The sequence below is a fragment of the Coturnix japonica genome, chromosome Z (genome assembly GCF_001577835.2).
Source record: "Coturnix japonica isolate 7356 chromosome Z, Coturnix japonica 2.1, whole genome shotgun sequence".
Taxonomy (NCBI): Eukaryota; Metazoa; Chordata; class Aves; order Galliformes; family Phasianidae; genus Coturnix; species Coturnix japonica.
Window position 1 is genome coordinate 23,412,028 of NC_029547.1, and position 13,995 is coordinate 23,426,022.

Below are 13,995 nucleotides of genomic sequence, written 5' to 3' on the forward strand. Positions count from 1 at the left end.
AAGTGCACAGAATTTGCTGGTCTGTTTGATTTGTTTGTATATATATTCACCCACAGCAATTTTAATAATGGAGATTTGATCTACCTTTATGAATTTCATTCTGATGTACTGTGTCCTTAAAAAAAGAAAAAGGAAAAAAAAGAAAAAAGAAAAAAGAAAAAATCTCAGGGTGGATTTGTTTCTTTGTTTTAAATTAATACACGATGAAAACATTTGGTATCACAGCTTTATCACACTGATAAATTAAAAGTTCATAATGCTTAGGCAACTGCTGACTCACTGCCTTTTAACTGGCATTACTCTTAATGAAATGAATAATCACAGATAGTAGGTAATTTAGGATGCAGAACTACCAAGTAAACTCTAATGACAGTTACCTTGAGAGGGTGAATTTTAGTTTCCAAGACACGGCTGTGGTGCTAAAATCGGGCACATGATGGCAGCGTTGGCATTTGCGGTCTCTCGCATCTACCAAATTCAGGTGGTCTCTGGCCTTTTCTGGGGAAGGAAACGGGGATGGGGAGGAGGGGAGAGAAAGACATCTAAAACAGGTTTGGGTGAACATCTGTATTTACCTTCCAAGAAAACACTTATTTGATTTTTAATCTGTTAATTAGCTGAGGCTATGTGTTAATGTATGTGTGTGTGTGTGTGTGCTTCTCCTGGCTGCTCTCCAGCCTGCAGATCACAACTCCAGTCGGATGTCGTTTTACATTGAAGGAACAAATGACATGCCAGGTGTTTGTGGAAACCCAAGATCATCTGGTAAAAAGGTAGGCTAATACAGAATGTGAGAGTGACTGATTTACAGAACATGGAGCCTCCACTAGCAATGCTTGTAATTAGCATGAAATGAGGAGAGGGACAACAAAGTAACAACCAGTTTTATTGAACAGAGTTTGTGATGGAATTTTAAATCTATGGGTAAATATTGCCCAAACATTTCTGACTCTGCTCTGAAATCTTTAAATTCTTTTTCTGGGACAGATTTAGACAAGTAGCAGCCTGCCTGTACCCTCCATTTGCTCTCTTTCTCAGGGTATTATGAATTCTGTGTTTTTTCACTGCTGTTTCCTTCTGGATACCTGCCTTTACATGTTGCAGTAAATTGCATTCATATATATTTGCCATTTCTTTCTTCTACAAGGAGTATTTTACTTTTCCCTTTTTGTAGCATGTAGAATCAAGAAGTTCTCCTTATTCTGAGTCTGTATTCCCAAACAGCTTTTTAACAACATAAAACATATCGTAGCAAATAACTAAGTCCTCCAGAGCTGTATCTTGTGTTTGGCACTGATCAGCAGGAGTGGCTTTGGATGAAGAATCCAGGTAGAAACTCTACAGTGAGAAGTCTAGAATCTGTGTTGCAGTTGAGAGGCACTTTCTTATTTCTGTTTATTGATTTGAATTAGGCCAAAAAACATAAGGGTTTATACCAGTTCTGAATCTTGGCTAGGTTTATGTCTCCTATTAAATGTAAATAGGCTTAGAGATTTCACTATCTTTATTGTTTGTATCAGGAACAGAGAATATATGTTATGATATGTAGTTAGTCCAGATTTGAATTTTCTCGAAGTTTAGGTTACTGGGACTAGGAGTCTTATGGTTGCACATCACAGAGAGTATGGCCTCTATCTACACACCTCTGTGTAAACTCTGCTGTGATTTTTGTTGTGTTCTTCTTTCCCACCACAGAAATAATATTCTGTGCTCTTTCAGGAGGGACAGGAGCATGTGACTGTTCACTGTCAGGCACACATGCAATACTCTGAGGATAGACCAAAGGCATTTTTAGTTCAGGTGTCTCGGGTTCTGGATCTACAGCAGAATGAGTCCTAAAACCCATAGTGCTATTCCTCATTTGTCATTTTAGTCAGATACACTTTTTTCCTGCAAGGCTGTCCAGATGTTCCTGTCTAGCTGCTTGCTCTCCATTATGAGAGCTGTTAAAGGTGTAAGTGTTGGAAGTTGGTTTAAACTGAAAGATGAGTTGGATGGAAGACCATTTCTGAATACTTTGTGTTTATTACCTAGCATTTCCATGAGGAGCTGGCGCTACAGATGGTGGTCAGCACGGGTATGGTGAGAGAGGCTGTCTTCAAGTATGCCTGGTTCTTCTTTGAGCTCCTGGTAAGATTTATCAGTGATGTTTAGTAACAAATTGATAGTGAAATGCAGGCACAGATTTAGCTGGACTATAATGTCTTCAGCTAACCAACCCCAGCTGTGATAAGAAATTCCAGATAATGGAAGCACAACTGAAGAATTCTTTGTATGCACCCCAATTCCTTGCTGAGAGCTTATGACAGTTAAATCCCACACCAACTATATGCTCGGTGGTACACAGTTTGCATGGAAGTCTGGGTGACAGACATCCCTCCTTTTCTGTGAATACCTGCTCCTGTCTCTTTTCCTTTGTTAATAACATATGTACAGTAGCAAGGCTACCCAAGGTCAGTATCACAGAGCCTTGAAGTGACTGATGTCACTGCATTTTGTTGACATACTGGTTTCCACTGGAAGCATATATACAACACAAGGGACCAAAGAGTAGGAATTAGTTCCAGAAATGTCCTTCCCTGACTGTTATCACAAAAGGCAGAAGCTACAAGTAGCAGGGGTAGGGTGAGGGTGATCTGAGCCACAGTACTGAGCATGAACATGAGCTGGACTACCTGTGTTCAAACCCTAGGCTCTTTGATGTCCTTGCCAATAAAGGTGGGAGTTATCAAGGGACTCTGAGAAAGATGAGAGTGATGATGTTGAGGAAAAAACAGGTGGAAAATCTTGTTCTATGGACTAACTTAAATAAGAGTTTTATCTCCACTTTGTTATATTTTTCTCTTTTTTCTTCATTGCTTTGCAGGTAAAAAGCATGGCTCAGTATGTCCACAGTATAGAGAAGCAAGACAGTGTACGAAGAAGCCGGTTCTCTGACCGTTTCAAAGATGATATTACCACTATAGTTAACGTGGTTACTTCTGAGATTGCTGCACTTCTAGTCAAACCCCAGAAGGTAAAAGCATGAAAAAAAGCACTGTGGATACCACATCACACTGAGGTTTTTTTTTTATTTCATTGCACTTTCAGGAACATCACTTGAAATAGACTAAAACTGAGGCTGTAGTCTCACAGAGATTATAAGTGAGAGCTGTGACTGCGAGGGACAATCTTGTGCCCTCCTAGCAGAGTTCGTTTTTGTTTAGAGTGAGGCGAGTGTGGGAGGGAATTCCCTTACCCTGAAATAGGAAAGGCTGAACTCTGTCTTTCAGTAGCTGTGCTGTCTTATGCCAGGTTGTCTAAGGCATCAGACTGCACCTATGTGTAGCATATTCCTTTAATCTCCCTTTCCTATTATACTCATTCCTGCTGCTCAGCATTTTTCCCCACATTTGACTTCCCTGACTGCAGTATGAAGGCCGTGTTCTTCTTGCAAACCCCAGCAATGAGATATCTAACCCCAGATCTTTCTAAAGGCACACCGGCCACATGAAACACAAAGACAAGAGAAAAACACTAAATCCTATGTAATTCTTTCTCCTGGTGTATTTTAACAAGTTCCATTGGCATGATTGATTATAAAGCTGAAAAGATTATGAAATGTAACTTAGATTTTAACATCAGTTCAGTTAACTGATGTCCCTGGTGCAGTTCCCCAGAACATAAAATAAAGGCAGTATATATACCCCGGGGCTGACAGAGGCACAGTACATGCAGGGCAGTGTGTTTTGCCACAGGGTAGCTGGGCTGGAGAGCTGACCTGCCCAATCACTGGACAACCAGCATGGGTCTTATTCCAGTTCTCAACCTGTGACTAGCTGTTCTGTCAGGGAACTGAAAGTCGTAAAGGGCCACAACCAGACAACTGAGGGCAAGAAATGGCAAAAGTCACCATTATTGTCAGCCCAAAAGTTGTTTCTGAAGCTTCATCCTTTGATGTGCTTCTGTGATATCCACACACACAGAAAACATTTCCGTAGAAATTTTCACATCAGTAAATATGCTGTGTGATAAAAATATGCTACATTAAAAATGTCTTAACAGATCTGTAGGTTTCGCTAACAGATCCATATTTTATGCTTTCTTCATGAGAAATGCAGAGGTTTTAATGGGCTGTTGGTTCAATTCAGTTTTGATAGAGTGAGTAGGTAGAGTCTAACTATGTGTGAAAATTCTGCTGCAGTGTTTTCAGGATTAAGGTCATTGATTAGTTGTACAGAACAGCAGTATGTGACACTTGTCTACGTTTTAAATCCACGGTGTAATATTCTGTATGTTTCGGTACATGGTTGAGCACATTAGATTGTCCTGGGGTTCTGCAGCAATATCCCTAGCTTACTGTAGACTGCACTGTAAGCTGGTGGAAGGCTGGGTTTTTTTCAGCACAGTAGAAAAACACTTTGCTATGTAAATTCTAGATCATAAATCCTATATGAATTCTATATTCTATATGTGTATATATATTTTCTTGAATGGCAATAGCAACAAAAAGTTTGAAAAATGAAAAATTAAGTCATAAACACCCTGAGGTGCTGCACACCTGCTCTCACTTGCCAGAGACATCAGTAACATTTTTCTCAATCATCTCCTTTGTCAGTCATGAGTAAGCTCACCTGAGGGCTGTGAGGGGTGTGCAGACCCCTCAGGTCTCTCCACAAATTCTTCTTGGTCGAGTACATAATATTGTCAAGCTGTTATAATTTGAATTGGTATGTCTGAAATAGCTATATTTAGAGGATACCTGGAGTTCTTTGTGTGTCTCTAGTAACCAGACCATTTGTAAATATAAAGGAGTTTAGTTGCCATATGGTTAAACACACAGATTTGTCATAGTGATATTTTTTCCTATCAGTTTTAGACACGAAATTTCAAACAAAACAGTTTGTGTTCCATCCACAGAGCTAGGGCAGATTTTTTCTAATATCTGAAAACAGTATTTTATGTTGAACATCTAAAGAAATTTTCAGTGGTGTTAGAAGTTCAGTTAAAAAATAAATGGAGGGGCATATAAAAGTTTGGAGCCCACAGGAAGTTCAGTTCTTATTCTCATATTCAATTTCAGTTGTTATCTGCACAGAGATATGCAAAGATAAGCTTGGTCACTGGATGCAGTCCTATCCTCTCTATTCTACAGTGGTTCTGGAATCAGTCCCCTACACTATTTTTTTCAGTCTAAGTGATGATAAAAAGTCCTCCACCTTTACATGAGTTTTATAAATTGTGAGTGCAATTTTACCCCTCTCCCCATTTATTTATTTATTTATTTTTAAGGAAAGTGAACAAGCAGAAAAAATTAACATCAGCCTGGCATTTTTCCTGTATGATCTTCTTTCTTTAATGGATCGAGGATTTGTGTTTAATCTCATCAAACATTACTGTAATCAGGTAGGCATTATGCATGGTTGGGATTGTGTTGGGTTTATGGCCAGTCTTGTGTTCTGTTCTCTTTGATTCATTTATCCATCATGATCCTCTGAGTTGTGCTAAAGGTTAAGGTAAATTTCCTATTTCCTTCTGCATATGCAGAGACTTTACACCTCTTTTGATTTGTGGTCTGCAAAAAATAATTTGAGTGGGGGTTAGGGTTCTTTTAGAAATGCTGTACCTTACAGTGCTGCAGAGCATCCATAGAGCCACTTTCCTTCCTTTTTTATATCTCTTAGCAGCAGCTTTTGGATCACAGATTGAAGAGTTTTGCACTCTCACCAAAATACTGCTGTTATAGATAGTATTTAGATTTTGGGTGCTTGATCAAAATGATCCACCTTTGTCTTATTACTTTTCAAGTCTCCAAAAATTTAATTATGTTTGCAAGGAGCTAGTATGAAATTATTGTTGTATTCAAGGTGGAAAGCTTTCCTTCTTTCTAGGAGAACTGAAGGTGTCTACCACCATCTCCTACGTGCAAAACCCTATTAATGTTAATATCAGTGTTGTTATGAAGAGAGATCACTCCTGGTTCTGTGTTCACTAACCTGACTTTCAGGGAATTTGCCACAGAGTCAGCGAAGTTTTGTTTGTTTATAATCCCAGCGTTGTGCAAAATCATTTTATTGTATTGATCCTTTCTTGGGAAGCCAGCAAGTCAACCACAGAGGAAAAAAAAAGACACCACCACTGCCAAACAAAGAGCAACTAATGGATGGAAAGCAGTTAGGTACAAGGAACCTGGGAGCATTTTAAGGCATGCTGGTATACTTGGCTATATTTTTCAAATTTACTGATTCAGTTTCAGGAAACAGGATATTTCACTGCGTGGTAATTTAAATAGCAAGTACCAGAAACAAGGCATTTACTTGTTCATTTGTTTTTCTAGCTCTCAAACAAGCTGAATTCTCTTTCCACCCTGATTTCCATGAGGCTGGAGTTCCTGAGAATTCTATGCAGCCATGAGCACTACCTGAATCTGAACCTCTTCTTCATGACCTCAGCCTCTACTCCAGCATCCCCCTCACCCTCTTTGTCCTCACAGGTAAGCATCCATCAGCCAGTATTGGGTGGTCTTCACCTGAATAGTGCATGTAGAGAAAGACTTCTGTTGCACTGTATTCATCCACTTAATGAGTTAAGGGTTAATGAGCCACCACGTGATCAGGGAGAAAAGGGGCAAAACGGTAAAGACTAAAGGACTAGTACTGCAAAAGTGAACCCACACAAGTTAAAGCTTAATGTAGCACAAATATGTCTGTGGAACTGCTTCAGCAGACCCTTCCAGAAACACATTAAAAAAAAACAGTTATTCATGCAAACATAAAAAATCTAGAAAGAACATTGCTCTTAAGGTACAGAGCTGATTTACAGGCATGCTGTGGATACACAGCCACTAGTACATATTTCAGTATCAGTGTGTGTTTTGGAGAACTGTGGCATGTGGAAGTACAACAGCAAACTTTCTGTGCATCTTCATTCTAACTGAAGTTCACAAGTAGATGAAAGTGCTACAACTATATGAGTTAGTGACAAAACTAATTCATTTGAATTTTCAACTCAATTGAATTTTCAATATCCTGAATGATGGATTTCTGTTGAGTATAGCATTCTTCAGAGCAGGACTATCACTATTTCCGTTTCAGGTATCAGTGTTCTTTTCTTGGAATCCTCTCCTCTCCATTGGCACAGCTGATGCTATTACTTGGCTATATTTTCTCTGAAGAATTCAAAATTTGTGGGTTTTGAACCATGAATTTCAAATGAAATTTGAATTCCAATGGAGCAACTCATATTCATAGTTTCCTTTTCAAGTGTCATTGCCAAATAATTAGTTGTATGCTAAGATGTGCTACGTTACGTACCTCAAGGGTTCTGACAGGTAATAATTGTAATTAATATTTTCTTAGAACTTTTCCTGGTCTTGAAAGCAAAGCATGGAGGTCCCTTAATCAAGTTTTCATAATTTTTCAATTGAATTCTTCAATTCAATTTTTCATATTGAATTCTTCAATTCAATATGAAGAGCTTAACTCTCACACTGGATTTCAAAGAGCTAGGAATAGAACTCCTCTGATTGTATGTGGGGAGACTGAAATCTTCCAGCTGGTTCTAGGAGGTCAGAGCTGGGCAAGCACTGGTTTGATCATTCCTTCCTTGAAGCAACACCAACTCTACTTGTGTAGGAGTAACCTGTGAAGTGCAACTGAAGCAAATAAATAAGGCTTCTGAAGCCCTTACATGATTTAATATAGTCACTGACCACCCTTGCAGTAATTCTGATCTGTCTGCAAGAGTGCTATACAGCTAATGTTCTATTTTCAATAAGAAATGTGGCCTTTCAAATAAATCTTTTGGAATTCATGGAGAGAAGCCAAATTCACTTAAGTGGATGCTATGCACCTTACTGTTACTTTTCAGGAACAAAGTGCCTTCTGCTCAAGTTTTAAATTGGAGCAGATAAATCTAAGTCAGTATAAAATATAGGGCTGCTCAGAGATGTGGGCTTCGTTTGAAACAATATGCCGGAAGACACCTTTCACACTGTGGTATACTTCTACTTCATGTGTTTGGTTTTTGGGACTATTCCTTCTTGACTGACATAAATATTGAATATTGAGAGAATATTGAACAATATAAATTAAAAGGAAATTTCAGACTTATAAACCCCAGTAGCTTCACTGGGGAGTAGAGTCTGAGAGTTATGTTCACCAGATGAAGGTACAAAAACATTCCAGATGACCTGTGGCACCTATGATTGGATAAGCTAAGAAGTTCACAACACGCGTACAGCAGCAACTTTCCATTACTGGACTAGCTGTATATCAGGCATAGTCATAAGTTACAGCAATTTGAAGGCTGCTCTAAACTATGCCAGCTGCCAGCAAGCTCAGCCAAAATTTTCCAGAGTGAAAGGAAACACTGTTAGTACACCCTTCCTCACCTTACTTCCATGGTAGACTTTGTAGGAGCTTAAGATGCCCAAAGTCCCCTTTCTACAAGGGGCAGCCTCATCAGCTTTGCAACAGTAACAGCAATGCAGAATTCCGAACGTGGGGAAAATTCTGACTTCATCTTCTGTCCAAACTGACGAATACAGGGTAGGAATTTTACATCTCCAATAACATTAAATGAATTGTGTGCACAGAATGGAAAGGATGAGGTTGCATCCTACCAAGCAATTCATTTGAAAACTAATGCTTTTTATTTCATACACGGATGTTTTTCTCCAGACTTCTTTCAATGCCTGAAAAAAGGTTTTCTCTGGTAAGAGTGCTTTGTTATCTGCTTAAATTGTCCTTACAACGTTTTTAAGAATGTTTTGTTTCACTGGTCATCCTTTTACTGCTTCTGATATTCTTCTGCAGAACTCTAGCTCCTGCTCCAGCTTCCAGGACCAGAAAATTGCTAGTATGTTTGACCTCTCATCAGAATACCGTCAGCAGCATTTTCTGACTGGGTTACTCTTTACAGAATTGGCAGCAGCACTGGATGCAGACTGTGAGGGGTGAGTATCCAAGTCTGCAGATTTTAGTAATGTACTGTTGGTACGGTCGTAGTTTAACTCCAGGGTAAATCCTGCTTCCCCCAAATGCAATCAAAATCACTTAATGTATCATGACAGTGTTGGCTAGAAAGAATATTTTCTGTCTTTGGCACAGAGTCTGAGAGTCCTGCAAAGTTTCTTCAGTGTTGCCTCCATAAGGAGTTACTTCTGCATGAACTTTCATGAAAGTTCATATGTTGATGCTCTTGCAGGCATGAACAGGTCAATCACACTGAGTTGTGATGTAGTCTCATTCTGAAGAAAAGGGAAGTGAAAGAATGGTCTTTGCTATCTTTTTCAGCAAGTGACTCTAAAACAGCTTTACTGCAGGATGTTGGTGTTACTGAATAAAAGAGTACTGTTTGCTGCAGTAGCATTGGCTAAATAAACAGAGATCACAGCTCAACATTTTAGTTGCTCTTTTACAGGGATTTCTGATTTGAGTGGAAGACACTGTCTAATGAGTATTGGTGTATTAATTTCCTTCTTCTATGTCTACCTTGTTTCTTAAATCCTTTTATTATAAATACCCATTTATTGGAGCTCATGGCATTTTTTTCTGTTAACAGGATTAGTAGGGTGCAAAGAAAAGCAGTCAATGCTATCCTTAGCCTTCTGAGTTCCCATGACCTAGATCCACGCTGTTCCAGAAAAGAGATAAAGATTAAAATTGCTGCTCTCTACCTCCCTTTGGTTGGTATAATTTTGGATTCACTGCCACAGCTCCATGACTTCACAAGTAAGACCTTGATTCCTTTGTCTTTTTCAGCCTTAGAGTAACTTGTCTAAACAATCTGAGGTAAAGAATTTACCTTAAGTACAGAAATTCCCCCACAGTTTAGCAAGGTACAGTATTTCTTTATTTCCAGATAACTAGATTTTTTAAAGATGGGAAAAAAATATGGTGTCCTTACTTAACAAACAAGTGATAGACCCAGTGGTCTATTCCATTTCTATGGAATCTTTCAAGAAAAGCAGTCTTGGAAGAAATACTAAGATACAAATAGACTTAACAGACAGTGAGGAAGAAAACACAGTGAGAAGGAATGACATGGGCATTGTGTTCCATTACAATTAAAGAAATCGGATTGCATTCCTTCTGTATTTTTCTGTTGCTCCTCAGGACTCTTAACATGACACTGAAGTTAATCTTGGGTGAATGTAATCATCACTCAGAAAACGTATTTCTATCACCTACACCCTGCTACTATAGCTTTAAACTTAGTTCTCAATTATTAAACCTTTTTAAACATTATGGTCTTATCTGTTTTCTTGATATTTTTTTTTCTACAAATGTGTTCACATGAAAGTGCTGAAAATAGCACTGACTTTTTATGTGAGAAATAATAAGTCTTTGCTACTTGGAAAATTGCATTTCACTTTCATTAAAAAATTTAAAGACTAGAGAGAAAGGAAGGTACAGTCTTTGAAGAATATAGTTTTATTACTGGTTCTGGAAATGTTTCTCATTTTGATATCTGGACAAAAGCATAGCATTATGAATGCATTATTAATTTCTGTCAGGGTAATAATGTGAAAGCATTCATTGCACGTAATATAAGTAAATCTCACCTCGTTCTTCTAACGTAAGTATTATCCTTATACCACAGACTAAAGGAGTCCTGGTCTACCAGTATGGCTGGTTTTTAAAGTCTCTAAATAATCTGCAGTATCCGAGGTTGACCTTGTACTAAATGCTTGGGGATTGGCTGGTCAGTCAGTTTCTCTGAAAACTACATCTTGGAAAGCACAAATGGACACTCAGAATCTAATGAGCTTTTTTCAAAGCTTTTACAAACTGGCTGATTCACTGAAATTGATGTCAAGAACTAGCTCTGAGTAGAAGCAGCCAGATGCCTAAAATTGAAATTGTCCTTTAACCAGCAGGCAGTACTGGCTCTGTCAGGTGTTAGCAGACTTAAATTACTTTGCCCAATTTCCCCAGGCCCATGGCTTTCATGTTGATCTTTTCACCTGGAATTGGTGGAAACTGGACATTTCTTTCTAAGTGTTGCAACGTTCTGGCTTAGCTTTGAACTTCAGAAGCAACCTCATGTTTCTTACTGCCTTTGCTTTTAATTCAGCTTTCATAAATGCCTGGAGGTTGCTTGGCACAGCTCCTTTCCCTATATTTATTTGAACAATTCGACAGTTTTTCAGATGATTCCATTCAGATTATTCAGATGATTTCAACTGTTTTACCATTGCTGTACTTTTGCTGCTCGATAAAAATAAAGTCTTAGGGATGGAGATGCCAATCATTTTGTTAGATAACAGTTCAGTGGAAGACTGAAATGTGAGCAGCACCAACTTGCTGCTGATGAAGTCCCAGTGGGATGTTCTAAATCTAGTTTCAGATGCCCGCAGTGGAAAAGGGCGCACAGGAAACCCAGAAGAAGAACAGGAGTCTGCTGGTGCAATCAGTCAAAATGTGGCACTTGCTATTGCTGGGAATCAGTTCAACTTCAGGAGCTCTGGAACATCTTTGGCGTCCTTGGTATGTCTGGGGTTTTCCCAGACTCGTTTCTTGCATACATTTTTCTCTTTGTTTTCTCCTCCATATCCTTTCTTGTTACTAATAACTGCATTCACAAGAAATTGCTATCTTGTTTCAGCTAGCCCCAGAAGAATGCCTCATATTCCTACTGTCATCCTCTCATTTACTCTTCAAATCTTCTAATTCCCCCTCACCAGAATTGATTCCACTTTTTCTCTAATGTTTCTGTTGCCTTCTGCACGCCCAACCTAGTTATGCTTCCAGATCAGCAAACGCTGCTGTAACTCCCCTAGCACCTCCCATTGCCAGTGTCACCTAAATCCATGGATTTATGGTTCAGGGTCATCTTCTCCCTATATCTCTTTCCTTATGATTGTTTCTGTTTTCTGTGCAATTTGGCTGATACAACTGGCAAAAGGGGAGCAAGCAGTAATAGAATATTTTCTTAAGTTATTCTAATGAACTTAAAATACAGGCGACTAAGAAACAGTGGTTCTGTACTTTCTTCTTTCTTTCATAAACATACAGCTAGTGCTTCTATTGCTAACATATATAAATAGATTAACAAAAATAAAATTACTGTAACCTGGAAGGGGTTAAACTTGCAGAAACTCTCCAGAAGATCTGGCTCCACTAAAATTTAAGTAACATTACTTCACTTTAATGTCCTCCCTACTCTTTTATCTTTCCACTGACTCTTACCTTATCTGTCTCCAGTCTTACAGACAGAGTGCCACATTAGGTCCTGATACTACTCGCAACCTTCTGATCTGCTTCCTCTGGATCATGAAAAATGCTGATCAGAATTTAATACAGAAATGGATAGCAGACCTTCCATCCATGCAGCTGAACAGGATCTTAGACCTCCTTTTCATTTGTGTTTCATGCTTTGAATACAAGGTAAGTGAAACATGGCCTGGCTTTGTTGTCATTTTTTGTTGTTTTTTTCTTTCTGGCTGTCCAGAGGAAACTTGTTATTGACAAGTGTCAAATTAGCACATGTCTCATCTATGCTACAAACAGACATGTTAATTCAAAATGACTGGGACCAGCCTTCAAGCAAAATGCAGCTAAAACTTCTGAAGACATCTTATGAAGTTGGTTTGAAATGTATTATTTTCCATGCCCTGAGGGTTTGACAGCTATTTTGGGTAGGGAATATATACATATACTCAGGTCCAGTTTACTAATGTTTTTCAATTGTGACTGAATGTAAATAATTGGTGCTGTCATTACTGGAGCTATTCTCCTTATACCTTACCTGTTTCAAAGCAAGGTTGTGATGGTGACACTTTAAGGGTTAGCTCTGAACATCAGGACTCTCTCTCTGAAAGCTTGTGTTAAAGAAAGTCTCTGCACTTTAATTTCTCTCTCTATAGCACTAAGTTACATCACTATTTTTTATGAACAGTATATATATTACCTTTCCTCATCTGCAAACTTTGCAAAGAAGCATTTGTATGTTAGTCAATTATATTTTCTGCTTTCTGTCTGCTCTCCCAGTCTCTCCAGTTGTCTCTGCTTTGGGTGGTGTAATCTGGACTTGTGTTCAAAGCTGGAGGCACTGGTGTTGATTGCTGTGACTTTACTTCCAGGGCAAACAAAGCTCAGACAAAGTTAGCAACCAAGCACTCCAGAAGTCCAGAGACGTTAAGGCCAGATTAGAAGAGGCTTTGCTGAGAGGTGAAGGAGCCAGAGGAGAAATGATGAAGCGCTGCAGGATACCAGCTGGTACTTCATAGCACCTTTCCCCCATGACTTTTGAGAGGATATTGAGAGTTTCTAGATGTAAAATGTTTGTTGGTTTTTGTGCATACTCCCAGTTCTCATCTTTGTCTTTCTCTCCCACAGTCCTTTCCCTTGCAGGCTTTTTCTGTTTTGCTGTGGATAAAAATATTGTTATGTTTCAATTGTGCAATGCATAACTAGGACTGAGATAATATCAGGTGAAGAATATGAAACCAACTAAGAGATGTTAATAAATTCTGAGAAATCGTTGTTAGTTTCTAATCAAAAGCCATAAAACAATGTCAAAATTATCAGTGAGAACAAATCGTTAATATCAAAAGATTTGTTAATATCAAAAGATTTGTTTCATTTAATAAATGGAATTTTTATGCTTTGGACTTAGAAGACATCAGTGAGTAAGCTGATGCTCAAAAAATCTTAGATTTAAAAATATTGGAGTCCTGTCCTTTTGTGTGCCCCTGAGCTTTAATCTCAGCAATATGTGTTGCACTTTCAGGGAATGACAGGTCAGCAGGGCTAAATGAAAACCTGAGGTGGAGAAAGGAGCAGACTCGCTGGCGGCAGGCAGATGAGAGACAAGATAAGTAAGTCGTTTAATAAAAATGTACTGCTTTTATTAGAAACGAGCTGATCTTTCTCCTGGGATGATTTTAGTGCAAAATCAGCAGTGTCAATCCCTTTCCTCTTCTGTTAACAAGAAAGAAATAGAAAATGTGTATATAGCAGAAATATCCAACTGTTGCTGGGACATAACAGAGACCACAAATACTTGAAT

At 38.6% G+C, this 13,995-nt stretch overlaps 1 protein-coding gene across 4 annotated transcripts in view; it reads left to right on the top strand.

Moving 5' to 3' along the window:
* The window catches only part of DOCK8 (dedicator of cytokinesis 8), a 73,512-nt gene that overhangs the window by 40,074 nt on the left and 19,443 nt on the right, over positions 1 to 13,995 (top strand). For all 4 annotated transcript variants that reach the window (XM_032441260.1, XM_015848888.2, XM_032441261.1 and 1 more), the window contains 11 exons: positions 678 to 773; positions 2,035 to 2,130; positions 2,867 to 3,016; positions 5,272 to 5,385; positions 6,317 to 6,472; positions 8,796 to 8,935; positions 9,544 to 9,713; positions 11,326 to 11,471; positions 12,189 to 12,371; positions 13,067 to 13,202; positions 13,717 to 13,804. In XM_032441260.1, the coding sequence (XP_032297151.1) occupies positions 678 to 773; positions 2,035 to 2,130; positions 2,867 to 3,016; positions 5,272 to 5,385; positions 6,317 to 6,472; positions 8,796 to 8,935; positions 9,544 to 9,713; positions 11,326 to 11,471; positions 12,189 to 12,371; positions 13,067 to 13,202; positions 13,717 to 13,804 (1,475 nt within the window). The remainder of the gene's footprint in view (positions 1 to 677; positions 774 to 2,034; positions 2,131 to 2,866; positions 3,017 to 5,271; positions 5,386 to 6,316; positions 6,473 to 8,795; positions 8,936 to 9,543; positions 9,714 to 11,325; positions 11,472 to 12,188; positions 12,372 to 13,066; positions 13,203 to 13,716; positions 13,805 to 13,995) is intronic.